We start from the raw sequence: 27,443 nt of genomic DNA, 5'->3' as shown, positions 1-27,443 counted from the left end.
TTTTATTTTGTAAACATTTATTTATTTATTGTGCATGTGTGCGTGTTCACAAGCACACTACCACAGCACACATGTGGAGGCCAGAGGAAAACTTGTAAGGGTAGACTTGGGTCCCTGGGAATTGTACTCAAGTTGTCAGGCTTGGTGCCAGTGTCTTAATCTGCTGAGCCATCTCACTGACCCCACATAGGTATTTCCAACAAATGAAATACACTTATAAACTTTTGAAATATATATATGTTAAAAAATGTAATTCAATGAGTAGGATACGATAAAGATGTCAACAGTAGAATATAAATGGCAGGCACATGGTTGGTTAGTTGCTCGCTGTGAAATTTCCTCAATTTTTTCTTTTTTTTTTTTTGTAGATCTAAAAAATTTCACAGTTAATTGTCAAAGAAAAAAGATTCAGAACTCAGTGGCCTGGGTCACTTTTTTTTTTTCCTGTGGGAAACATAGCTGGAATGACCCTCACAGCTGCATGTGAGAGCAATGCATCCTTTCTCAGTCCTGTATGGAAAAGATGTCCCATAGATCACTTTTCCTGACCAGTCAGAGGCTATGTATGTTCTCAATTTTAAGGGACTGGTTTGAAAATAAACAATCAAATATAAATGTAGCTTACATATATGTTATGAACTTATACACATTATATAGTTTATATATTGTACAATATAAATATAGTTAAAGAAAACTACTCTTACCATCATAGGAAAGAAACCAAGTGTGGAGTGTAAGGGACATGATGCTAAGACACCGAGTTTGTCCCATGTCCTTACAGAATAGCTATTGGCATTTACTGCCATCTCAGTCATCTCAGTTACTAAAGTGGTGGTGGGTTTTGATTAGAGAACTGTTGGCTACTTTGAGCTCTGAATCAGTTTCCTAGCCCCCAAGAGATGGTCTACATGGCCCTTAAAATCATATTGTATCACAGACACTTTTCTGGTGTCTTCATTTAGACACTTTTGAACAAAAACTTGAGATGAACTATACAAGCAAAAGGAGGAAAGTACAGAAGTGTGCAGAAGCAAGGGGGTTGAATGAAGTGTTTGTGGGCTAAGCTCCTGTGCTACTCAGTGGAAAGAACTCCCCCTCCCACCCCCTGTCCCAGTTCTGCCTGCTTCCCTTGGCCCATGTCAGGGGATCAGGAGCCAGTTATCAGCCTCTCCAGACTGGAAACGGGACCTCTAGTTTCCAGAATCAACATGAACTTAGAAGGAAGTAAAACAGGGCTGAACTCAAGTCTGAAGTTGACTTTGGTGCTGCACTCTTTCCCGAACCTCCAGGAAAACAGAGGCTACAGAAGCCAACACAGCACTTAAGATCAACATGCAATAAATTTTCAGATCCATGAAAGAGTTCCTCAAATAACTAAACTCCAGTGTGGCTTGGCACATTAGTCCCAAAGGACAGGATTACCCAGAACTCGAAAGGCCTTCTTTTCAAAGTATCTCATCAGGCATCCAGTAAGACATATTCTCTGTATTCTCAGGCGCTCACAGTCTGCCTTTGAGCTTAAACTTTAATTCAGCCAGTATGTCCCAGGAACTCCGTCATGGAAAATACTTATGACACCTTAGGGTTTGTTTTCACTTCAACATTAGATGTTGCTTAGGTTGAAAAAAATGCATCCTTCTTTTGTAGCTACAACGTTTTTGTCTTTGAAAGTGGCATTTCTGCATATTAGCAGGAACTTTGCTGGGTTCTATTCAGCTTTTAGTCACAATAGCCAGAAAAAGCACAGCAGGGGTGAGGAGATGCCAGAGACTGTGTGGTTGGTTCTCCTTGCACTGGTAAATGTTCATTGTTGGGTTGTTTCAGTTATGGCAAAAGTCCTATAAATATACTATGAAAATCTTTCTTTCCTTTACAAAAGAAACTAACTCATTAAAGCATGGGACTACTAAGCAGGCTGACTGTACTCTCCCAGCTTGGTTGAAAAGGATGTCCCAATACCAATGGCTTACTGCTATTACAGTCTGCCCAGAGTTCTGAGCATCCCTGTCTTTTGATATTTCATAAACTAAAAGGCTCCTTTGGAACTAGGTTAATATCTAGAAGTATAGCCGGGCCCTTCTTTTTAACCACTGAAGCAGCAGGGCAGACGGTGTTTCTAGTGGGATCTCTCACACTTTGCAGCCAGAAATCAGAATGGAAAATTGAAGTGGGAAAATGAATGGAGGACTCTTTAAGTTTCAAGAAACCACAAAGAATTCAAGAAAGCAGAGGAGTGATCACAACAAAGGAAAATGAAATGCCTTGAAAAATCCCTCTTACCATAATTTTAGGTTGGGACTTTGGTTCAACCTAGCAACAAACTGTATTATTCATAACAATATAGGAATGTTTGATTGATTTCCTTGTGGATTCTTTCTTTGGCAGTTATTTGAAAGTAGACTAGAGCATTGGCTTTAATATTTGAGGAAAAGAACACATGGGATAAATTTCATTTTTCTCAAAAATAATTGCTATGACCAAGACTCCACTTTAGGGATATCAGGCTTCAAGCCATAAAATGAAATATGAAAACCAAGAAATTATTTTTTTTAAATATATAAACATCTACTAATATATATGACATACATGAGCCATTCTAGTCAGTTGTGAATCAGGCTTCCCTCCTGATGGATGGGTTGTCTCTGGGGCACCTTGTTACTGATCACCTGAGGGAACATGGTACAGCATCATATACTCACGTTTTAAGATGTTTCTTTGCTCTAATTCTTCAGTTGTTGGCCTCTGGCTGAGTCTCCTATGATGACAAGATGATATACTACAAGTTACAAAATGAATACACCATGAGTTACAAATGAGGGCCATTTGCTGGAAAATACAAATGAAATCAGCAATACTAGACTTTGTCATATCTTGAAAAATAAACATAAAATTTTAAGCCTATAAAATAAACGTCTCCCTCCTGTTTGTAGCCTACCGAGTGTGGCTTAGACTTCCACCTGTCTCCTCTCCCCCACTCATCCTTGTAAGACAGGCATCTGACTCTTGGCTAGGCAAATGACTAACAGATCATAGCTTCCCTAGCTAGGTGTGGGATGTGACTGACTTCTTGCAACAGGACATGAACAGAGTGAACTTTGTAAGTTGTTTTTCCTCCTCAACACAGATGAGTGTGTGGTCCCTGCTTTCCCTTTCCTTCTTGCACAGGCTATACTCGAACATGGTGTTATGAGCCAGCTTTGATCTCACAGATAAGATTACCCAGGGCCGTAAGAAGTGTACAAACCAGAAGGACTCTGGGTGTTAGGCCTCTGAGGAGAAGGGGAGGAGAAACTTTCCATCATGCTGGGTGGCCCAGCTTCCTCTAAACAGCCTGGTAAGAGAAATCAACACACATTGCTTGAACCCCTGTATTCCTGACATGTTACAGAAGCTTAGCTGATAGCTTAATTAATGCCCAGTGCACTGGGGCTTCAAATCAGTTGCTGTTGCAAAGTTCACACCAACGTCTGAGTTGCTCAATCTATGTTGCTCAGGGTTTGAAGGGAAATCCTGCATCAGGCACTGCCAGCAAATATATTCCATACATACTATCTTAAGCTATGTGGGCCTCTTCTCCCCTGCTGTTGAGATAAGCCAGGCTCATCCAGGATTAGTAGTTAACTGCTTTACACGAGAGCAGGAACTCCTTATAACTTTGTTCTTGGTCTTCTTTACATGATCAATTTGTTGCTAACATGATCAATTTGTTGTTAATTGCAGTGAAAGATTTCTTGAGGATGTAGGCTGAATTTGTGTTACATTTACCAGATACAACCAATTCTAAATGTTAGGACCACAACAAACTAGTTATCCCTCAAATGTCCCCTCAAATTTTCATTGAAGTTAGTTACTGGGATTACTTTGAAGTTAAGGTGAGTGACTGAGTCCACAAAAGGCTCCCAGGAACAATGGTACCTATGCAGCTGGATTCCATGCCATGACTATATTGTGTGCTATGTGTGCACTGCCGGCATGCTAGAGCCTGTCACAGCCAAGTGTGCTAGCTCTCTCTTACTGACAGGATGTCCTTCCTCTGAAATGCTTTCTTTTCCTTTCCTATCTTTTAAAATCCTACAGTTGGTTAAAATGGAGCCTTGAAGGTTTCCTGGCAATAAGACTGGAAGCCTCCTGGTTCTTTATCCCCACAGGAGAACATGTAGAAGGCTGAACAGCCCTTGCCCTTGCGTTATTAGTACAGAAATCTATGAGAATAACCATGGCTACCTTTTATTCTTGCTTTCAAAGTTCTGGTCTTGTGTTAGATGCTTAACGTGTCAAGGATCCTCAAAACAATTCAGCAAGGTGAGGACCAGCTTCCACCTTGCAGACGAGGAAAGGGAGATTAACTGACTTGCTTGAACTAAAACATGAGTCAATGTTGGGGGCAGGATCCACTCCTATCTTATTTGACTTAAACTGTGTGATCTAAGCTCCAACTGTGGGTAAATCACTGGGCAAGAGGCTTAAGATGTGCTGTGTTCACTGAAAACACCTTTTCAACACTTACATATTATTAAGAACAAACCCTACTATATTAAAAAAATTTAAAGCTATAGACCATATGTGTACTTACAAAGATACTAAATATTTGATGGGCAGCATTGGAATACTAGTTCATTAAAGATACAGGGGCTACCCCAGTTAGATGGTTAGACATGGAATGGAGAAGTCTCCACCCATTCAAATCTATGTTCACACTTCCTACTCTTCCTGTGGAAGCCTGGGTATCATCCCCAAAGAATCCCTGATGGAACTGATAGAAGACTGATGTTTAGTGATAGGGTTCCACACTGCTAGGTTGTTGTTTTTTTAAACCTTTCTTTATCAGTGCCCTGATTTTGTCTTCTTGGTTTGTTTTAATTTGTCATTGCTATAGCTTTATAATAAATATCTTTATAAAAAGTCCTTCAAATAAGTCATTGGAGATCCTTTTCCATATGTTCCCCAAGATGGAATTATTACGCAAAGAGATAGCTTTATAGCTATTTTATCACAATGTTAAACTGCTTCAAAAATATTGATCAAGAACAATGTAAATTCAGGTTTAATTTTTAATTGTGCTTTACTAGTTTAATAAGTGTGTGCAATTTAAGTTAAAAGTAAACATTTCATTTTATGGGGTACTAGCTGTGATCCAAGTAGTAAGAGCTTTAAATATAAGAACTGTTTTATAAGTGGCATCAAGCAATGGCTGTCTTCTATATTGTTTTAGATATATTTTTGCCAGTAATTATTTTTGCTTCTAAATAAGGCCACATCCCATTCTTTCACTCATTCATTCATGCATTCATTCTTTCACTAGTTCCTTCATTTGCAGTGAAGATCAAACCTAGCACGTTCTGTTTGCTAAGCAATCCCTCTGCCACTGGACTCTACCCTAGCCCAGACACTATGACAATAACTAGCCCTTCCTCACTACTGAGTTTATCACACATACTCTCAAACACTTTCAAAACATGCCAGCAAGGGTCTCTCATTCCATCTCAGTGGATTAGCTCAGATCTTTCTTTAGCTCACATTGGACGAGATGACATCTGTCTGTTTCCTGTCATAAAACTGAAACACCCCCAATGCTCTGATTCTAGAAAATGTGCCTACTTTCCTTCAAACTTCATGCTAGAGGCACATTTGATCAACCTGTCTGATGAGTTTTCCTCATGATACAAATGTTTACTTTCTAAATTCATTCTATCCATAGCGGTTGTCTGAACAGGAAGTGTTTGGAGCCTCAACTGTTAAACAGTTCGTTATTTAGAAAGGTTGTTGAGAATGCCGTGGCTGCCATCTTTCCCACTTGCTATATTCTCCTACTCTGTGCCAATGTCTGTATTACTATGACAGTACTACCATGATGCTGATTTTTACTGACTACAACCCTAGATTGAACTTGCAGAAGTTACCACATAGTAGTATTATTTTTCTCAGAGTTTTCTAGGAATATAACTAGGAATAATAGCAGTATTTTGTTCCCATAATTTATACCTTTTTTCCATTACAATAACTCTGACTAGACATTTAGTACAAAAAGAGTAGAGAAACTTTGTTCATTTAAAAATGATTTTAGGTTTTCTCTAGGTACTAATGTATTTAGCATAATTTATAAAACCTTAATTCTCGCTTGTCTCAGGCTTTTGTAAGATAATGCAATTTTTACCTGGGTGCTGAGGATGGAGTCTGGATTCTCATGCTTGTACAACAAATGCTTTACCAAGTGAGCGATTATCCTGGTGCAGTGTTCACGTTTTAAAAACACTTTACTATGATAAACTATACTAATATTCTTTGCATTTAAGGAGTTTACCCTATTTTGCTATCATTTTTATATGCATTATTTTTCAATGATTAAAAAATTTCACAACAAAACATAAACAAAAGCAATAAAATAATAAAACACATTTGTCACATGTTCGCATGCATGTGGTGGAGAGGAGATGGTATAAAAGAAATCCATCATTGATGAACAGTGATCCTAACCTGCTTCTGTTATAAAGGAACTGTACAGTTTTCAGAAAGTCCCTTTATCTCCCAAGGCCTCAGAGAGGCCCCTGCTTCTACTTGTTAAGAAGACAAATTTGACATGAAGTTCCTTTGACTTCTGCTAGCTCTTTCCTGAGGCAGGAAATGATCCAGGCTTAGGGCGGAGGTGAAAACACTCCAGTGAGACGGAGACCCTTGGCAAAATACTCAGGACTTCTTTTGGAGTCCTAGATGGAGTTGCAAGAGCTGGGGACACCACATCCCCAGGCCTCCTCCTGGATTCCTTAAGGAGATGAGCCTTCCCTTCAGACAGGAGCCACAGCAGCTGTCCCCCTTTAGCAGGCCTTGGAGAGTCTCTCTCTCCCTGTGGAGAATAGCAAACAGTCCCTGGCAGCCCTGTCATGGACCTCACTGCAGCGATCAGGGAAGGCTCCCACTTCTAAGCCAGAGCAGTAACTTCCTCCCATGTTCATATCCTGATCTGGTTCTCTTCTCCCAGTAATACAGCTTGGTGGGTGTACAGAGTAAGAGAAACCAGCAGAAAACAGTGACACTTGAGTGTGCTTAAGTTGCTATCAAAAACAATTCCTTGTGGCAAAAACAGGTCTATGGTACACAAGGGCTAGGAGGGAGTGAGGAGTGATGCCCAATGGCCCACTCATTCCAAGCTGTGTTTGGACAGAGGGCTATGCTTACCTGACAAGGACAATGCTAGGCTAGTGATGTTTGGTATTTCTCCACAGGATGGAACCTCATAGTTTTCCCATAAGTCTCAGTAAGTTTTCAGATTAGAACAGAGGCTGGTCAAGTTGTGGACTGCAGGTCAGATCCCCCATGACACCCTTCTTGGTAAATGCATTTTATTGATGCACTCGAATTTTCATTTGTTTATATGTTATTTACATCTTCTTTTATGCAATGGCAGGGTTGAATAACTGCAACAGAGACCAACCAGCTATCAAAGCCTGAGAATTCTGAGAATTCATAACTGACCTTTTTTTGTTTTTTGAAAAATCTGTAGACCCCTGAGCTATGTTCTGGGGACCTCAAAGCCACTGACTAACTGATCAAGTGGTTCACTATCTGAGACCAAGTTTATAAGACTGGATGGGCCAGGAGCACTTGAACCTGGTGAATTCACCAAGACTCCAGGCAGGCAGGAGACTTGGGGAAGCCTACCAGCCTACCACCACTGCACTCACACACCAGGCAATACCTGACCAGCTTGGTCCCAATCTGTTGTCTTATTTCCTGCCTTTCTTCTTCAGATGTTCGCTGCAGGATGTTTTTATCCTCTAGTTCTTTCTTGGACGGTCTGTTACCAAGTTTGATGGCAAGAGTATCCCTTCGTCGTATCTTACTTGCCAAAGCACCTGAGGATTGAAAAAGGGCAGGAATTCAGGTATATCAATTTTTACCCTAGCAGGGCTTTGGCTACAAGTGGCTGGACTTTAACAGGACCTGAGCCAAATTCTTTACTTGCGTGCAAGAGGGAAAACTTAATCAGTTCAAAGAGGGTGTGGTGTGGTGGGGATTTGAGTTGGAGATAACTCATCTTGAAAAAAAACTGAAGGATTTTTTTTAATGTTTTTTAAAAAAAGCCCGAGATACCATGAACAAGCTTGGAAGCATCACCTCATCATCTGGATGGAGATAGTTGAGGTTTATTATGCCGATTAAGTGGATCATGGAAATCAGTGATTGCACAACGCTTTTGCTTTTCTTTTCAAGTCAAAAGCTTATCCTCTCTCCTTATTCTGTACAGTTAATCCTTGTCATCCCCTTTCCTCCAGCCAGGCATCATGCTGGCATGAAGCATACCCTATATACAAAATGCTTTAACCCTGAGTCACCCAGGAGTCCTTAAACTCCCAGCAGGCAGTCACTATCAGATGGATGCTAAGGAGAGGAAATCTAACAAATTTCTACTGAATGATTAATATACTAATAACTTTTAATCATATATTAATTCAATCCCACAGTGAATTCCTGTCAAGTCATGCTCTTCCTAAGTTTAAACAACACAACATTGTAACAGCACATTCAGGTCATCTAATTAGACACAGTCATGGCCTTCATTCCTCTTTAGGGTCTTTCCTTTCTAGACGGCATCCTATCTTTGCGATGGTGGACAAGTGAGCATTTTTAACTCCAACTAAGTGTTTGTCAATCTTGACTCATTCCCCTCTCCTCTCTCTTTAAACCATATAAAATGAATGAAGATTTCTAATGCTCTTAGCAAGCCAAAGAGCCCCCACACTCACCAACACTCTTTCTTTAAGAACAGGTCCCTGGAGGGATGGCCACTTTTGACTTTATGGGAAAAATCTCTGTTCTTAGAAAGCTTAGATTGTCTGTATCAAGACAAATATTCAGTCTAACTCATTGTCAAAGGTGTCACATATCTATGTTGTAACCTGTTCTGGAGAAATCTGTCATCATGAGCTAAACTTTGGAACAGGCACAATCTTTTTGCCCAGTACTGGGAATTGAACCCATGGAATTATGCTATTCTCCAAGACTGGTTTTCCCTTTTAGTTTGATACGTGGTCTCATGAAGTTGCTCAGATATAGTACTCATTCTGTTCCCAAGGCTTGCTTTGAACTTGCTGTTGTCTTGCTTTAACCTCCCATGTTGCTGGGACTAGAGGTTTGCAACCAGTTTTAGCTAGGATAGATCTATTTCTAATTTGAGAGAAGAAGGTGAGGGAAGGAAAATGTTGGGCAGTGGTGGCTAACAAGGATTTTTCGTTGCACAGTAGGTGGCTCTCTGTATACCACTTACTCCTCTACTTGGAAATATTCTTACTTTCTCCACTGCCATCATCATCATCCTCTTCCTCATCATCATCGGTGTACAAGATGGGTCCATCCGAGTCAGAGTCATTGGCTTGGTAGTCTCTTGGGGCCTCATCATCTGGGGCACTGAAGGATTCTGAAGACTCTCCCATCTCCCCGGGGGTCAGTAACTGAGGTCCAGCCTTTCCCAGTTCATCTTTGGTTGCCAAACTATTAAGGGTCAAAAAGTGCAGGATAATGTGAACTGCAGAGCAGCCCTTATGGATACCAATACCAAAAAAGCATGCTAGTGTTATGAACATCCTTCATGACAGGGAAGGGAGAAATGCAACATGGGACAGCCAACCAACATCACCAACACAGAAGTTCTCTGATGCATTACTTAACTGTTGAGGTTTTCTATCTCTCATGTGTGATATCTACCACATTCAGTAAATGAATATAATGAAACTTAACTTTGCAAGCCTATTTGTCCACAAATAATGTGGCAGTAGAGGAAAGACTAGTGGGTTAGGGCTGATGGAGGGATCGCTCACTTAGTAAAGCATTTGCTGTGCAAGCCTGAATACCTGTGCTTTCAGGCCCCAGAACTCACATGACAAAAAGATATAGCTATGGTAGTGCTTGCTTATAACCTCAGTGCTGGGGAAGCAGGGACCTACCAGCAGATTCCTGGGACTCATTGGCCAACCATCAGAGCCTACTAGGCTGCAAGAAATGCTGACTTTATAAATAATAAGATGAACGACAACTGAGGCAAGACACCTGAGGCTGACTTTTGCTCTCCACATGTGCATGGACACATGTGCACACACATCCTCCTACACACACACACACACACACACACACACACACACACACACACACCAGTAATGAGTCAGAAGCTCCACAGTACTCGACTCTGTCTGCACTTCTTGTTTGCTCTTCAAGTCTAAACATAAAGCCTCAGCTCTCCCACAGATGTTTCCGGATCATTCAGTTGACTTCCTTGCCCCTCTCCTCTGCTCTCACAGTGATCTACTGCAGAGCTTAGCATCCCTGACTTATCCTGTGCCTTTGACAAACAGGATTCAGAGTGCTCTGCATCCCAGCATCAGAAGGGTACCACACAGGAAAGCACATCTCTTATTAATACTAGAACACACCCCATTTTCTTCCCAGCCAGTGTGCCAACAGGCAAAAATCCTCGATCCTTTCTATGTTTTCGTTTCTTCATGTATAAGACTGCCTCTTACAGGACTAGACTGATGCCCAAGATGCAAAGTGTTAGATGGAAGCTTTAGAAGAAAGGGGGAGTGATGCTTTGTCATTCAGATGGGACTCTACAATGCTCGCCTAGTTTCAAAGACTAATGTAGAAGATGCCTGAGACGACAAAAACATTTAATTTTAAAAACAGTGTAATCATTATTGTAAGATACAGAAGACCTCCCAAATACTTTCTGATATAAATAGATGAATTCACAATTGGTGTTTTCACAGACAAAAAAAAAATTAAAACCAACCCCCAACCCTCCCCCAAGACAAACAACAACAACAACACCTGAAAGTGTTTTGACTGATGCACACAGGCAAACTTCATTAGAGCAAAAGGCATTTAAAACCAATTTGTGGTTCTAAGCACTTTTTTTAAACTTAGAAAGCTCCATGGTTTTATTTTTACTTAGAAAGAACCCCACAGCCTAAATTGTTCTCAAAGGGGTATATGAAATCTTCTCTGAGTGTGTGTGTATGTGTTCATGTTCATTAATTTTGAATGCATCCCTCTGTCACTGTTATGTATTTTGAGATAGAGTCTCTCATTGACCATGGAACTTAGCTAGACTGGCTAGCCAACTCCTGGGATCTGCCTGTCGCTGCTGCCTTCCTATCCCCAACACTGGTATCACATATGTGAACCTCCATGCCTTGCTTTTTCATGGGTGCTGGGGTTGAGTTAAGGTCTTTTTACCACTGAGATGTCTCTCTAGCCCTGTAAAATTGCATTTTTTACAACCCCAAATTTCCCATCTTAACAGTTTTTAAGGGTACCATTCTGTGGCATTAGGTACATTCACCTTGCTGTGTAATTATCACCATATATCTCCAAAACTTCTCCATCTCTCTAAAGCGAAGTTCTGCCCCATGAACGAATAATTCCCCACACCTCCTACCCCTCAGAACCACCATTCCACTCTCCTCCCTGTGTCTATGATGCTATTTTACAGACCTCATATAAGGATGATTATACAAACCTCGGGGTTTGCTTATTCTACTTAATGCAATGTCAAGGATATCCATGTCATAGCAGCATCAGAATTCCCTTCCTGCTGAGAGCTGGATGATCCAACATTGTGTGCATATGCCACATTTTGTTTACCCATTCATCCGCCAATACCCAGTTGGGCTGTTTCTGCCTTTTAATTAATTACTGTGTATTCATTCTACGTACAGTGGTGTACAAATCCACTTCCCCACTTTCAATTCTTTGAACTACAAGCACAGAAGGAGAATTGCTGACTTATATGGCAATTCTACGTTCACTTTTCCGAGACAAGGCAGAATGGAGTGTCATTTAAACATGGGAAGATTTATTTTTACAGACAAACTTTTCCATAGTCTAGACTATTAGTTGATTGTTGCAGAAAGCTATTCTATTTTGAGGAGGCCATCACTATGGATGACTACAGTATGTTTAAAGGGTTTTCAATTAATAATAGCCTCTGCATAGAGCAGAATAAGGTACTTCAGGGCTCAGTCCTGTTACTCATGTCATTAGTCACTAACCTATCATGTTAATTATTTTAATCTTGCCATTGGTATAGTATTTTGCAGTTTGAAGAGTTCAGTAACATTTATTTACAACTCACAACTATTTAAAACTATAAGGTGGTTAGAGAAGACAAGGCTGTAAGTACCCACCCAACGTGGCCAGTGCAGTGTGGGATCCAGACTGAGACCATTTGTTTACTTACTAAATTTTATATTATATGATTACTATAATTAGTTAATATTAACTATGCTCCATGTCTGCATTGGTCAGCTCACACCTCAACCCTGAGGGTTCCTGAGAACACTGGACAACATTGAACATTACATAAATTCTTATTGAGGGGACTCAACAAGTCATTTTTAAATATGACCTGAAATGGGTTGAGTTTTTTTTTCTGCCCCACATTACAGAGATGTCTGTGTTATGGATAGAGCTGTAAATGAATAAAAACTTACTGAACAGCAGTCTGCAAGATAGGAGGAGAGGTGGGTATTTTTATATACAACCACTAGCCCTATTTCAAGTTTTGATATTTGTATCCCAAACAGAAGGCTTTTCATACTATGACAGAGTTTTCACACATTGGGTGACTAAATATAACCAAGGGAAAGTTCTAAGGAAAGCAAGTGAGTGAGAGCCAAAAACTCTAATTCAAATTCCACTTGAAAAAGGGAGAATTTGGGAGAAAATCTGAGACACTGCATTTTCCAGGCTCATTAGGTCAAGGGCAAACACAAACTACCCCTGAAGAATGCATTATAATGTCACTTTTTAAATTTTAAGAATATACTAAGAAGAAAACAAGTTCTTCTAGGAAACTCTGAGAGTTACCCTAGCTGATGGGAAAAATATAAAACACACCTTTAATGTCGAATGAGACCGAAGCTCACTCCCTTTACTCCCAGCATCTCTGGAAATGGAAAACTCATGTTTACTCCTTTATTTAAAAATTCTCCAAGTATCTGGGATAGCTAAGACATTAAATTCCTAGTATAATGTGGCGCTTAGCATAATTAATATAGTCTCTAAATGATCATGGAAATGAACTGGGAAGAGTCAGTTGCCTATGGATATGAGCTCTCTGAACACTAACAGCTACACAAAGTTGCCTTTCTCTTTAGCATAGCGAACAACAGATCTATAGACTGCATCCACTTTCTAAAATTGAGATCTTGCCTCCAACACATGCTTCCTGCGCACACCGACGAATATTTTGATTCAAATCAACTCTTTGGGACTAGCTTGCTTTGCTCATGTATATGCTTTGGTGTTTGCTGCATGTGCTCAGCACAGAACAAACCAACCCCAATTACACCCTGAAAAAAAAAAAAAGAAAAAGTTCAATTTGAAGGTTTGAAATAATGGCAGTGCTGAGCAATACTACAATTACAGGAAGGTGTGCTGTGTGTTAGAAGCAGTAAGGACACTGCTGTGAGGGTTTGGATGTGTCCCTTGGAATTCAAGTCTCGCGAACTTTGTCTTCAATGCATTAGCACTGAACGGCAAGGCCTCCTGAGGGCAAAGCCATAATGAATAGATGAACTCCATTACAGAAAGGGCTCTTGGGACATGGTTAGCTGTCTTTCTGTATTGGCCCTGCCACCCTCTGCAGCAAGAACTTCCTCATTAAATGCTGGTGCTTGATATAGACTTCTCAGTCTCTGGAATTTTGAGTCAATACATGCACATTCCTTACAAATTACAATCTCTTGGGTAGTCTGTGGCAGCATCACCAAACAGATCAATAATGATAGTCTAGCAGAGTAGGATGGTGGTGGAGCACGTCTTTAATCCCAGCACTTGGAAGGCAGAGGCAGGCAGATCTCTGTGAGTTTGAGTTTAGCCTGGTCTACAGAGCTAGTTACAGGACACCTAGGGTAACACAAAGAAACCATGTATTGGAAAACCAAACCAAAACCAACCAAAAAAACAAACAGTGTATCATTTATCTTAATGTCTTCTGCCTTTTATAGCTTTTACTAAAATGTCAGGCAAATAATTTGTAACTTGATATTTATCATCACTTGCTTTTCCTTCAAATGATACGTCTCCAAATGCTAAAAATAAGGAACCAATAAACTGTTGGGAAAAAAAGAGCAGAATTTGATGCAATTATTTTGGAAAAAAAGGAAACTGTTCCAGGCATGGAGTTTGGTGTGGAGTGCTAACATTGGCTTCTCACTTGGCCACTGCTAATCTGGCAATGACACCAAGCAAACTATTTGAACTCTCAGTTGCAGGGTTTTAAATAATAATAAAAATAGATTTATAAAGTAGAGACATTCTGGAGAAAATTTATATGAATTAAATGATAACAGACAGTGCTTGATCCCCACACTGATCAAGTAATCAAAAAATGAAGGGTAATATTATCAACAGTTAAACAAAGTGTCTTGATCAAAGCCAACCGAATTGATATATTTGAGCATTTTTCAGAGCTTAACATGACAAATTTTTGAAATGGGTTCCATTAAATGACTCAAAGACTGAAAAAATAGAAACAGGAAATAGGCTAGACTTTAGATTTCAGTCTTCCCTAGACAGAATTGATAATTGCATAATTGACAACTGCATCTATTATATCTCTGCTATTCTTCCCTAATACCTAAGGGGCAGGAGGTCTAACCTGTCTAAATCAACTTTAACATATTTATAGGACTTTTTGAGTGGTATCAGTAAAGGAAGGTAAAGATCCTAATAAGATCCAGGTTTCTAGATTGGGAAACTGGACAATAATGGGCCACTAGCCTACAAAGGGCAAGACCAAGTTCTTTGGTCCATTTTATTTTGTTATTTTCTTGAAGAAAACTAAAAGGACATGACCACAACTGTGCCTTCTTTAGAATCTATGGAATCCATCCAGAGGCCTCTCACCTTTAGCATGTCACTGATGTTGACTGACATTGGCTCACTTTCTCACTGTCATGTGACAATTCAGTGAGTATGTACTGACGGCTACAGTGTATTAGACTCTATACTGGTTGCTAGGAACACAGAAGTAATTAAGGCATGCTGTTTAGTTCTACCCTATATGTAGGAAAACTTTTCCAAATAAAGTAGTCACTAGAAGTTCTGTCAACAAGTATCAGAAGACTTCACAGAAAAAATTAGGATTCAGTGGAGAATTAGGGAGACAGGAGTCATTCTGTTCTCGGTATGAGTAGATCCAGAATTTGAAAGAGTTCTTTACTGCTGGTCTTAATTTTCCTGGAGAAGAAAGCTGAGATGAAGCTGAGCAAGAATGGATGACTTATCTGGGACCAAATGTTGAGGGTTTAAAACAAGTACCAGAGGTAAAAAGAAGGAAGATGTCTAGGTAGAAGAAAAGAATGATGAACCATGCTGATAGAGGTTCTAAACATGTTCGGCGTCAAAGTATATTTGTTAGCATCATCACTGTGATTTTCCACACAGCCTAAGGGACCCCACAATCAGACCTTAGGAAACTCACTGGTGAGACTATGGGTGTGTTTATCTAACATCCAGCATGTTTAATACAGACAGGAGCAGACTACATTCTTTTATTCCGCGAGAAAACTGTAGTAGCTTGTGATACTTAGACAGCATATAGAGTCTGTGTCCTCACTCACCCTTGTGCATGTTCTCTGCTGTCACTTAAGTCGGCACTTCTGTTTGCCTGTTCTTCTGTCCGAAGGAGCTGACTTGGGTCTAAGGCAGAGACAGGCAGGGTAGGCCCATCACTGGCCAGGACCGTAGGATTGTCCAAGGCAACAATGCCCTGATCCTCAAGAGGCAGAGGAAGGGCAGGTGGTGAGGGCAGTGGTGCCACAGGAGATGAAGGGACGGTAGCCTTGGATTTGCCTGTGGCCTGCTCCTCAGCTCCAGCATCAGTCTCTTCTTGTTTGAGACTCTCTATCCCAGTGTCTGACGGCTCTTCTTTAAGACTAGACGTGTCAGCCGTGGTGGTGTCTGAGGACAGTAGGGATGCTGTTGGCTGCTTGCCAATTTTTTTCTTGCCCCTGGTGGTCCCCACTATGCCTGTTTTGCTAGCAACTGACTCCTTGGACACTTTGGGACGAGAGGAGGTGGAGGAAGCAGATGCTGAGGCAGATGCTTTGGAACCAGCTGTTTTCTTCGGATGAGAAGAGCCAGCTAAAATAGAGAAATTTTTGCATTAAAAAAAAAATCAAAGAATACAATACACTTCAAGTGACCAAGATGCAATTGCCAATGACATTTGAAATGCTCCCTTTAAAACACATCAAGTCAAGAAATGTTAAATAATTGGTCAATTATGATAATGGACTTGTTTTCTGTTCCTTCCTAGCCTTTTCCTGTGAGAGGGAACAAGTGACATTCAAGTAAAAGCAAAGGGCAAGAAGCCCCTTCTTTTCTCTCCTCCATCGTCACCAGAAACAGCTAAATGGGACAGCTGCTCTTCACTCTGAGTAACTCTTACAGACTCTGAAGAAGAAACCTGGTCCTATGAAGGGACACTACTGGCAATCTGGCTGCAAGACACAAATGGGCTGGGCTCTTCCTTGTTTCTTTCTGAGGATGGAGAGGTGGCCCATATTCAGAAGAATCAGGGTATATATTGTCAGTTCCTTTTCTGGGTCACAAGCAAATTAATTGATCCCACTACTTTCCAAGTGGTAAACTCCAAGGCAACTCTTCCCAAAACTCCAGAGAAGGAAGGCTGTCCTGTTGGCCTATACTTCCACTTGCTGTATGTAGTGTGTGTGTGTGGGGGGGAACAGAGGGGACAGTCACAGCGGAGATCCCCCAAAACATCAGAATGCAAAGAAAAAATGTTTGCTGTGGTTTAAAAATATTTACATGGGTAGAATCTGAATAATCTGAAGAAGAACCTCACTCCTTGCTTGTGCACACACACGTGTGTGTGTGTGTGTGTGTGTGTGTGTGTGTGTGTGTGTGTGTGTGTGTGTGTGTGTGTCTATGTCTGTGTGGTTCCCCATGCTCATGCCCTTGAGAGGGTCTTCTGAGGCACTCAGTTTGGTTTGGAGCTCCTGGGCTCAGATGATTCACTTGTTTCTACCTCCTGAAGCGGGGACTTCAGTGCACAGCACTTTAACTTTTTCCAGAATTTCCAATCCCAACCACCCTGACCACCTAGTTATTTTTACTTTTTAATGTTCTAGGCAGGCCTTCAAAGGACTGCCAGAGCCATACCTTTGCTTATTTCTAGACAGAGCTGTCATCAACTAAGCAATTTCCAGGAAACAGTTAGGTAGCCTTTCTTTTCTTTCTTATAATTACGTGCATATATTTTAATTTTTCTTTACGTCACCCTAGGAAATCCATTTAAAATGCCATGTCAATATTCATTTGGTTCACTGTCTTTCTGATCTATATTTTCTCCTATTCTCTTTACTATTACAATGCTACATAGTCTTACTTTCCTAAGGGAGGGGGCTAAGTTTTTTTCACACAACTATCAAAAATGTCTTGGTAATACTCCAGGGTCATCCCATACCGCACACAGGCATCATAGTGACTTACCTCTGGAGGCAACTTTATTGACATCAGTGTGAGAATTGAAATGAAGAACAAACAGAGGAACAGACAATGAGACATATAACTACATTATTTTTGACATGTAAAGAAGCCAGTCTTATTTGGTGACAAGATTCAGGCTTACAAGGTATCTCTGGTTAGGGCACCTACTATTTGAGATACACACAATAACTTGATTTCCCCTTTGCCAAATCTTGGCTTGTCTGTAGACTTAATGCACCTGATAATCTTTCTCTAATTACAAGTGAAACTCATAACCATACTAAAAAAAATCTAACCCCACTCTAAATTGATCTTTTAAATAACAAAGATATGAAGGGTTTTGTGCTTAAACATGTTCAATTATTTTCTTAGTTAAGTTAAACAGATCCTTTCTTCATATCCATTCTAATGTCAATTGTAACATTTTTGAAAATTCTCCTTTTTTAACAGAAAATCTTTAATATCATCCCATTTTAAAGAAAAATACTTTTTCCAATACCTGAAGTGAAAATTCAAGCCATATTTTTTTTTAGGTTTGAAACCTAACATCCCAGCCTTTTGTTGATAATAAATAGATAAGGGACAATGTGTAATCTTTGCTTTTAAAGTCTCTTCTAACAAGAGGGGACTTTAATGAGAATAATTAAAAAAGAAATTCCACCTTGAGTTTAAAATGTTTATTAATAGCAACAATGAGAAAGAGAAAATCCTGGCAAAATCAATGACATTCTAGACTGACAGGTGGATCAATGGGGCCTCTACATGCAGAGAAAAAAATGTAGGTGATACCTGTTCACAGAATGCAAGAAATGTAATGGAAACAATCAAGAGTCCCAAGACAGCCCCTGCTTCTCAGGGACAGCCCCAGAAGTGGTCACATTCACTTACAGAAAGGGCCTGCGTCTGTTGCATTAATACAACGGATAAGATGACAGTTCCTCTAGTTCATAGAGAACATCATAGGAACATCATAAGTATATACTAAATCTTCAAGAAAGCATTTGTAACTAACTCAAGATCTGTCCTGAATGCTGTGTCCAGCCTTTATGTTCATCACCAGATTTCTTCCCAGGGTCTGAGCTCACACCACCTCGAGAAGGAGCAAGGGAGGAAGTATATGCAAGACAGGATCTCAATTCCCAAGGGCAAAGTGATAGCTTGGGAATTTTCCTTACTTAGGAGCTTGGTACCTTTCTAACTTCACACACCACTGCTAGGCTTTGCAGGGTCATGGGGGACATACAGACACCAATATGAAAAGATGCTGAGTTCCCAAGAAAATGGTCCTTAGGCATTGCTGGCTTATCATTCTGAGATATTTCACTTGAGAGTGATTAGAAGAGGCCTGTGCACCAAAGATCAAAGCCCAGGGAGAGGTCTACTTGCATTTTTACATTGCCAATTAAACCATTCTTTGAAACTCAGGATGACGAGTATAAATTACAAGAGGAAAAAGATCAACACCAAGGCAAATCCTTGTAGTTAATTTCTGGAGATCTGCTGCCAATTTTAAGGGAACTAAGGTTTGGTACAGTACAAAAGAATTTTTAGGCACACATTAATGGGGAAAAGTCATTGATGATGGGAATTTTGATTTTTGTCCCTTTAAAAGTTAGATGACATAGCCTGCATTTTTATTCCATGAGAAAAATGGAATGCGCACTTTGCATTAAGCATGTAAGGTTGAGAAATATATGAATCTGCAAATGCCCATTCATGATTTGTAATGGAAATGTGTAATTGCAATACATTAGGATCTGATGGTCTGCTGGGGTGGATAAATGGGGCAGCACTGAGCAAGCAACTCTCAATCCACAAAACAATGGTTAAGAGGAATAGAAAATGGGATGTTGCTGACCATGTGTATGAGCCTCTTGTCATCTGTCAGAGGACAGCTGGCTACACACGTTGAAAAATTGAAAACATTATGATCTGGCAAATATGTCAAAGACCCATATCATATCTTAACACACAAGTCTAGGGCATTTTAAAAGAGGAAAACCAACAAGCCACTCATAAACCCTCATGGGCAGAAGGCCTAGATACTGTTTCATCAGGTCAGCCTCACTCCCAGGCACACTAAAGGAGTGAGTCTTGTGTACTGATTGTGGAAACCAAGATCAGCAGTTCACAGTTACTCCAAAGACAACAAAGCTAACTTTTCTTGGTAGATAGCTATCGCTACCAAGGAGTATCTGAGGCATTCTTGTGATTCGCAGGTATTGGACCCTGAGACAACAAAAGACCACACTCCTGGAAGAAGCTACAGACCCCATCCCAGGGCCAGACATCCTGAACTTTACTCCGTTATGTACTAGGGCATACTCACCAGCCTCCCGGGTTGTGTTTCGGCTTGTTGGCTTGGGTGGAAGGGTGGGGGCCTGCTTACTGGGAGCCTTGGCATTTTTTCTATTAGGAGGCACTTCATCCCCTTTGTGGCTGGCCCCAGCAGTGGCCCCTTTGGGAGGCACAGGAGATTTTTTGGGTTTAGGTTTGGGTTTAGGCTTAGGAGGAGCTGTAGGAGGTAGAGCAGGAGCAGCCGGTGTTTCAGAGTGGATTTCAGTGTTCTCTATGAATGAGAAAGTGAACAGAGCAGACTGAAACAGACACACACCATAGAAAAGCAAGGAGCAAGACATGGCGACAGTGACACATACAGATGGCTTTATGACATTTGGAAACCAGACAGTGTTTGTACCAGAGGAAGCCAGGTTTCAAGGCAAAACAAAACTTAAAAGACAGAGTGGGGAGGGTTCTCTGAGTCCATCAATCACTCCTTTGATAAAAGGGTGACACAAGTTACTATGATGAAGTCACACCGAGGATCAGTGTCAACATGCACTAGCCGTCACCCTTATTCCTGCCTTCCCACTGTGGTTGCTGGATGATGACATCAGCAGTGAGTGCTAAATGCAACACAGTTACCAATTTAGCAAAGTGAAGGACCCTCAAGAGTGGCAGATAAATGTAGTCCACACACTGCCAGGAGTGAGACCGACAGCCGCAGTAATGACTGCACTTCCGGTTGTCTTTGAAACTCACCCCCAGTTAATCAGAAGTCGTAGTGTGGCCAAAACAATCATGTACAGTCTATACTCTGGGAGACTCCAGGGGCGTTTGCCACAATGCACTTGGCAGTTACTTTCTATTAGAGTGCTTTCTCGTTCTCCCAGCAGAGCAAGGCAGCTTCAAATTCTACAGTGACTCCTTCCACCCTTTCCACCAGAGCCACAGCTATAGGTAGGTAAACAAAATGCAGGCTAAAAAGTTCACATTGTCTTACAATGCATGCTTCCATAATAGTTTTAAGAAGACAAAGCACACATTTCTCAGAAAGAAATTGTACACAAGAAGAGAAGGCCCCTTGAGAGCTGGAGAAGAAACAGTATTGCTCTGGGGATGCTGAGAGTTGATTATGTCCCCATGTCTGTATTATTTGCAATCGTGACTGAAATAAATTAAAATACAGCTCCAGCCCAAACAGCTAAGTGGTATCTCTTTTAAAATGAAGCACAATAAAAACTAAAGACAGTGTCAATACTAGCCAGCCCTTACTGAATAGATCTTTCCATGCTCGAGTGACCAAGAAGGTCATGGCATGTCATATTCCGTTACCATTTCTTCTGTTTTGTTTCTTATCCTAGCAACCATGAATTGAGTACTCCCCCCCCCTTTAAGCCCCATCCTCTGTCAATCAAACCATGTGTCTAGCTGAAATAGTGATTTCAGTTACAGAAGCTAATCAATAAAAACTTTGTTTTAAAGTCACCCCCCCACCTCCTTGCCCTAGCCATGACCTTCACCAAGTGTGGCTGTCCAAATTGGTCCCTTCTACCTCTGCATGTATTCAGTCTTACAGCACCAGCCACTTCACATCTCAGATAACTTCACAACTCTATAACTCTGCCTTTCTGGTCGTATATCTCCTCTCAATTTAGAGTCTTATTCTTCAACATGCAGGACTTCCTCCAACCCACCTGGTGTGAATCAGGGGTCCCGGTGGCCACAGAACTCCATTAGAACTGAGAAAGATGCAAGGAGACACAGAGCTAAACACACAAACTTATTGAATGATATTTGACATAGGGAGAAATGTATTCTTTTTGTTCCTACTGTGTGTTTGTGTGTATAGATATATAGTGTACATATGTGAATGCACATATGTGTACATGTGTATAGAGGTCAGCGGCCAATGTCAGGTGTCTGCTCAATTGCTCTACACCTTACTCTTTTAAGATATGGACTCTCATTTAACCCAGAGCTCACATATTGGGTAGGCCAGCTGACTGTCAAGGTCCAGGGATCCTCGTGTCCTTGCACAGCCCCCACTCCATGCTACAGTCACAGATATGAAATACCATACCTGGTTTTATGTGGGTGCTGGGGATCCTAATTCAGATCTTCTTTGTGTAGCAGGTACCTTACCTATTGAGCCACACCCCCAGACGTCTACTCTTTAAACACATCTCCGTGGCTTTAGTTTCTGTCACACAGCCTTGCATGGAGATCAATCCCCGTGATCTCTACTGGAGAGTGCTGATTGGTACACTTGGGGTCTTGACTTTCTAAAAATATTATAAACCTAGTAGGTCATTTTTGGGTTTGTCTGCTTAATGTTTAAGTTGCAGAGCATGTAGTTAGCCTCTGTGAGACCCCAAGTTCAATCTGGAGCACAAATAAATGAATAAATAAGCAAACACTCCAAACAGTCCAACTTTGGGCTTGGGTGGGAAAGGGTGGGTTGATTCTCTGACAGTTGAAAGTACCCATTCCTATCAGGGTGGATACAATACACACAAACCCTAGTAGTTCTCTGGGAACCATGGAGCGTTCCTCTTTAGCCTCCCAACTCCACCGTGACAGTGCTCTGTTAAGTGCCTGACACACTGGTGATCCCTAAGTTGTGTGAATGTTCATGTGACTATACAAAGATTATGTTCTTCTAACTAGATTAAAATTGCCTTCTATCTGAAAATTTGTATCTAATCAAATACAATGCCTTAAAAGTCAGGTCTGTTCAATGAGTGTGCCTGGTTGACAGCATCGACAATCAGGGGAAAGCACCTTGTATGTGGGTGGTAAGGAATTAGGTTATATTTTTGACTGTGAACATCTGATTCAGACTTTGTACAAATTGATGGTGGAGCAAGAGAACATTGTCATTTTAAGTGGATGTCATGAGAGAACTGTCTGTTCATTCTGGCTTTGGGAGGACACAAGGCTTCACAATAATGGTCTGGAAACTAAGCTGTCCACTCCACTTCCAGGCTTGGCTCTCTCATCTACATAAAGGGCTGAGGTCAACAGTTAGAGCAATCCAGGACTACATGTGTCCTGCACCTGGTCTGGGATGTATTTCTGTTCCAATTCCTTTCTTTTACCTGCCTGTCTCCTTCCAGTCTCCCCTAGGACTTTGTCTGGAAAGATGTTGTATAGAGAAACAATTCTGGTCTCCACTGAGAGTTCCTTGGCTTTGGTACTGTGGCTTGCTCAGAGCCTTGCATCTCATGATTATTACCTGTGAACCACCTGTTCTCTTAGGGGATCTGTTTTTGGACAGAGGCCACTCTTTATTCTCTTTGTGGCCTCTCATAGAGTTTCACTCATGTTAGTCTTTCCGCACTGTTTGTGAAACAACCAAATGTTGATCCCTGTTCCTTCATTAAAGGCCTTTCATAATTTTGACATGGAAACAATGCAGAACAACTTTCAGATTTCATGTTGTTATACTGGAACAGATTATAAAGATCACATTTTGTGTCTCATATATCTAAGGACATCTACTGAGGGAAAAATAATAGGAGACCAGGAACCTAGAAGACCTTGAGGAAGAAGTTTAGTGTTTCCAGAAGAGTCCCAAGGTTATACTATGCCAACGGTAGAATCAGGATCCTTCAGAACACAGAAATAACCACATAGCCTGAACCAGACCCACCCACAGAGCCAGGGTGGTGGATAGCACCTGACACATGCTCTGCTTTTGAATATTTTCTTAGACAGAGGGAAAAGTGAATCAGGCTGGCTTTTGGAATTAAAAAGTATAGGACTAAAGAAGTAATTCATACCTTTATTCATACGTAATTTCTATTTAAGCTAATTCTCTGTGATATTACTCATGAGTGGCAATCTTTTTAGCTTCGGGAAATGGCTTTCATTCTTAATACCTCTCTTTGTTAGTGGCACAGCTCCCCCTGGGCTCTGTCCACACAAGAGGGAGCTACAGCAGCCACATCATGGCACACCAGCACTCCTGGCATCTCCCGTCTCCTAGTGAACTGATGCTATCATGGAACTTACTTGCCTAGAGAGAACTAAACGTACTAATTTGAGAGATAAGACAACAAACCCTCTCTCAGTCCTTCGTTGACCTACAAAATCTACCATCTTTTCCATAGAACACCAAGGCCTGCCAGTTTAACTAACACAAACCTGTCAGCAACACTTTATCATGCTGATAAGGGAGGCTCTTTCTTTTAAGTCTGGCCAGTCATGGAGTGGCAATGACACCCACAGGGACTAGGGACAAACCACAGATGGATATGAAGTTTAACAGTTTGTTGAGACAGGAGAGTTGGAATGAAAGAAAATAAAAAAAAACAGGTACCTGTCCCCTTCCCAACCAAACTCATGTCCTGTAAGCGAATCTCTTTAAAAATCTGTCTGCTTTCTTATTCTGTTTCAGAAATATTGTCATTGAAAGTACAAGCTAATCTTTTATAATCAGTGTTAATAATCTTAACTAGAAGTTTTCATTGGGAGAAATTAGGGAAGGTCCTATAAATGTAATGCTTAATATCTGAGGACGTCCAATTAGTACATTTCCAATAGCTTACTCAGTGAAGGCATTATACTGTCTATGCAAATGATCACAGGGTTCCAGTCTTCCAAAGATGTCTTCACATTAACAGGCTAACTTAATAAAGTCTTCCTTTCTGTCTTGTCTGCAGGAGGATTTGGATCAAGAGAAGACGTTCACTTAAAGGAATTTCTAAGAGTTCTCAAAATATCTACTCAACCCAAGGGAGGTTGACAAATGTTACCAACCAACTCAGAGACAAACCTTATGGAAAATGGGAAACATACTATTTCCTGAAGATCCCTTCCTATGCCCATGGCAAATGTATTCAGAATTTTGCGGCTAAACTTTTCCCTATAGGATATCCGCTCAAGGTTTACATAAGCATTAGGCTTGTGTGGAATTGTGATGGATCCACCATTAGTTATTCAAGAACATTCTGGAGGACCCCATTCGACCTATATTTGCCATGCCCACTCTAGAACCCAAAGTTTTTAAGAGAACCCTTTGTGGGAACAGCATAGTTGCCTCTGGCATTTTCTGAAACTTCTGAGCACACAGGTAGATCACAGATAAGAGACAGTGGCATTGAAACCACAGCTCCTTATGGAACTCCTCCTTGGTATGTCTTAGAAGTGTCTAGAACTTAGAATACTGGGGTATATGGATGCATCAGCTACTTCCTGCTGCCAGCAAGGGATTCTAGGCTGAGAGACGCATGACCCCTTGTTGAGCGGCTCACATAGACCAGCTACAGGTGAACCAACATTCCGACTGCTTGTGTTTTTCACCTTGAAAGAAAGCTGTTATGAAAAGGAGATCATTTTCAGGTAAATGTAATTTCTGAAGGGTTTAGTCCTTGGGATCAGGACCATTAATTAGCTCTTCTCCTTAACACAAGAGCAGACATCATAGTTATAAACAGATGTATCCACCTGAGGAGGCCACGCTGTCTCTCTTTCCTAGTTTCCTTCTCTCTCTTCTCCCAATTTGCAAGCCTCCTGTCTGCAGGCTCCTGGTTTTAGGGTCACTCTTTGGTTCTCAATGCCGGGCTGCACTACAGGCAATAATATGGGATTCTCTTTATTTTTTTTACCTTTCTTATCTTCTGCCTTTTCCTCCCGAGGTGGTGTTTTCTCACACACAGAGCCATTCCCTTCTTCGGGTTTCCCTACATTCTCCTCTTGGGTAGATTCCTCTCCGATGTGTATCATGTGCCCGTTTGAATTTTCAAAGTTAACTGTTACATCTCCATCTAAAATTGGAAAGAAATACCTCGATGTCTAACTTGATGGCTTTCTTTAAAAATCATTTTCCCATTTACTAGGACTGCAGGATCTGGGTTCATGTTTCTTTCCCTGGAAACCAAATCACCATGTTTTTCCAACAAATTTCTTTAAAAAGGAAAGAGGTAGAAAATTCTTGGTTTCAAGGGAAAGCAACAATGGAGGGAGAGCCCTACACAATTTGAAGACATCAGGCATGGCCACCCTAATCACCCAGTGCCCTAGGTCAGCAGAGTTCCTCTGTCCTTGTGTTTAGGTTTGGTTGAAGTAAACACTTAGGTTTTTCTTTTGCATCCAGAAACTGAATGAAGGAATGATCTGGAAAATGGAACAAACATTGTAACATGTCAAACCACAAAGGGAATACAAATATACAAAGAACATGAAATGTACTTACACATACAGACAGTAAGGGGATGGGGGTGGGGTGGGGGTGGTGGTGGTGGTGGTGGTGGTGGTGGAAGATTTCCAGGCACCAGCACCTGCTGAGTGTGTTAGACAATGTCCACACTCTACACAGCAGTGTAACTGTGAGCATGTTATACTATGTCCACACTCTATACAGCAATTAACTGTTACCTTTGTTCAGGAAAAAGATGGTTTTAAGACTAATTTCACTTTTTCTTCGTTATGGGAAGAATAAAGCTAACTATAGCTAAAAAACATACACCAAAAGCTAGTTAAAGAACAATTTTTAAAATTTACTGATTAAAGTAGAATTCCTCACATATTCTAAATCATAAAGACTAATTTTAACTCCTGGACTATTGTAAGTCCTGAAGGTATTTAAAATTCAAGGGATTTTCAGAATTTAGTGGTGCTTGAGAGGATTATCCCAGTAATTATTCCTATACACAGAAACATAAAAAAGGCTCTGCTACCACCATAAGAGAAAAATTAAGGAACCAAAGTTTTGATTTAAACTAATTTGAAGAAATTTATTAACAGAGTTTTTTTTCTATGCAGTTTTAAAAATTAATTTCTAGGCAATCATAAAATAACGATCATAGCCGGGCAGTGGTGGCTCGTTCACATCTTTAATCCCAACACTTGGGAGGCAAAGACAGGTTAATCTCTAAGTTTGAAGCCAGCCTGGTCTACAGAATGAGTTCCAGGAGAGCCAGAGCTACACAGAAAAACCCTGTCTTGAAAAAGAAAATTCTCAAATTTTAACTGATTTCCTTCATAAAATTCACAGGCCTTCTTGAAAAAAACAAACAAACAAACAAAACAAAACAACAACAAAAAACCCCATGACATCTCCATAGCTAAAATATAGAATTATGCCATGTTGAAAATGAAAATGGAATTGACACAGAGTCATGTAGTTCCTAAGGACCTACTCTGATTCTTATAGAAAAGTAAAACAGAGAATAATACAAGGCAAGGCCATTGCAAATGAATCTTCACAATTTCAATAATATTAGGTAAAACTTATTGGACTTGAAGCAATTAGTTTTAAAAAGAGAAAAAAAGGAACACCAAATACATAAAAGTAATATAAATTGGACAGTTCTAAACAAAACCGAAAACACCCCACTTTATATATAAATCCTTACCATTAGAGGAATTCAAATAAAGCTTTTATTTGTGATTTCTGATTATAGTTAGTAGAATCCTAAAGTCATGTCAACAATAACTTAATGCTATTTTGTGATCATATTTTTATCACTTTATTACATTTAACATTACACTAGAAAACAGCTATAGAAAACTTGAATATTATCACAATAGTGTGCATGTTAAAAAAATAGTCATGGGGAAAGGTACTTACACTGAGTCATTAAATAAAAATAGTGCATATAAAAGTAATGGCAGAAAAAAGGCTATTTGTAGAAAATGGGAAGTTCACA

At 40.5% G+C, this 27,443-nt stretch overlaps 1 protein-coding gene across 1 annotated transcript in view; it reads right to left on the bottom strand.

Moving 5' to 3' along the window:
- Phactr2 (phosphatase and actin regulator 2) overlaps positions 1-27,443 on the bottom strand; it is a 246,680-nt gene that overhangs the window by 15,301 nt on the left and 203,936 nt on the right. The window contains exons 4-9 of the mRNA XM_035438764.1: positions 25,401-25,559; positions 17,512-17,523; positions 15,618-16,140; positions 9,287-9,486; positions 7,694-7,850; positions 2,700-2,755 (exon numbers count right to left, since the gene is read on the bottom strand). Coding sequence (XP_035294655.1) covers positions 2,700-2,755; positions 7,694-7,850; positions 9,287-9,486; positions 15,618-16,140; positions 17,512-17,523; positions 25,401-25,559 — 1,107 coding nt within the window. The remainder of the gene's footprint in view (positions 1-2,699; positions 2,756-7,693; positions 7,851-9,286; positions 9,487-15,617; positions 16,141-17,511; positions 17,524-25,400; positions 25,560-27,443) is intronic.

The sequence above is a fragment of the Cricetulus griseus genome, chromosome 2 (assembly GCF_003668045.3).
Source record: "Cricetulus griseus strain 17A/GY chromosome 2, alternate assembly CriGri-PICRH-1.0, whole genome shotgun sequence".
NCBI lineage: Eukaryota > Metazoa > Chordata > Mammalia > Rodentia > Cricetidae > Cricetulus > Cricetulus griseus.
The sequence above is the reverse complement of the archived record's forward strand: the minus strand, read 5'-3'. Positions and strand labels throughout refer to the sequence as shown.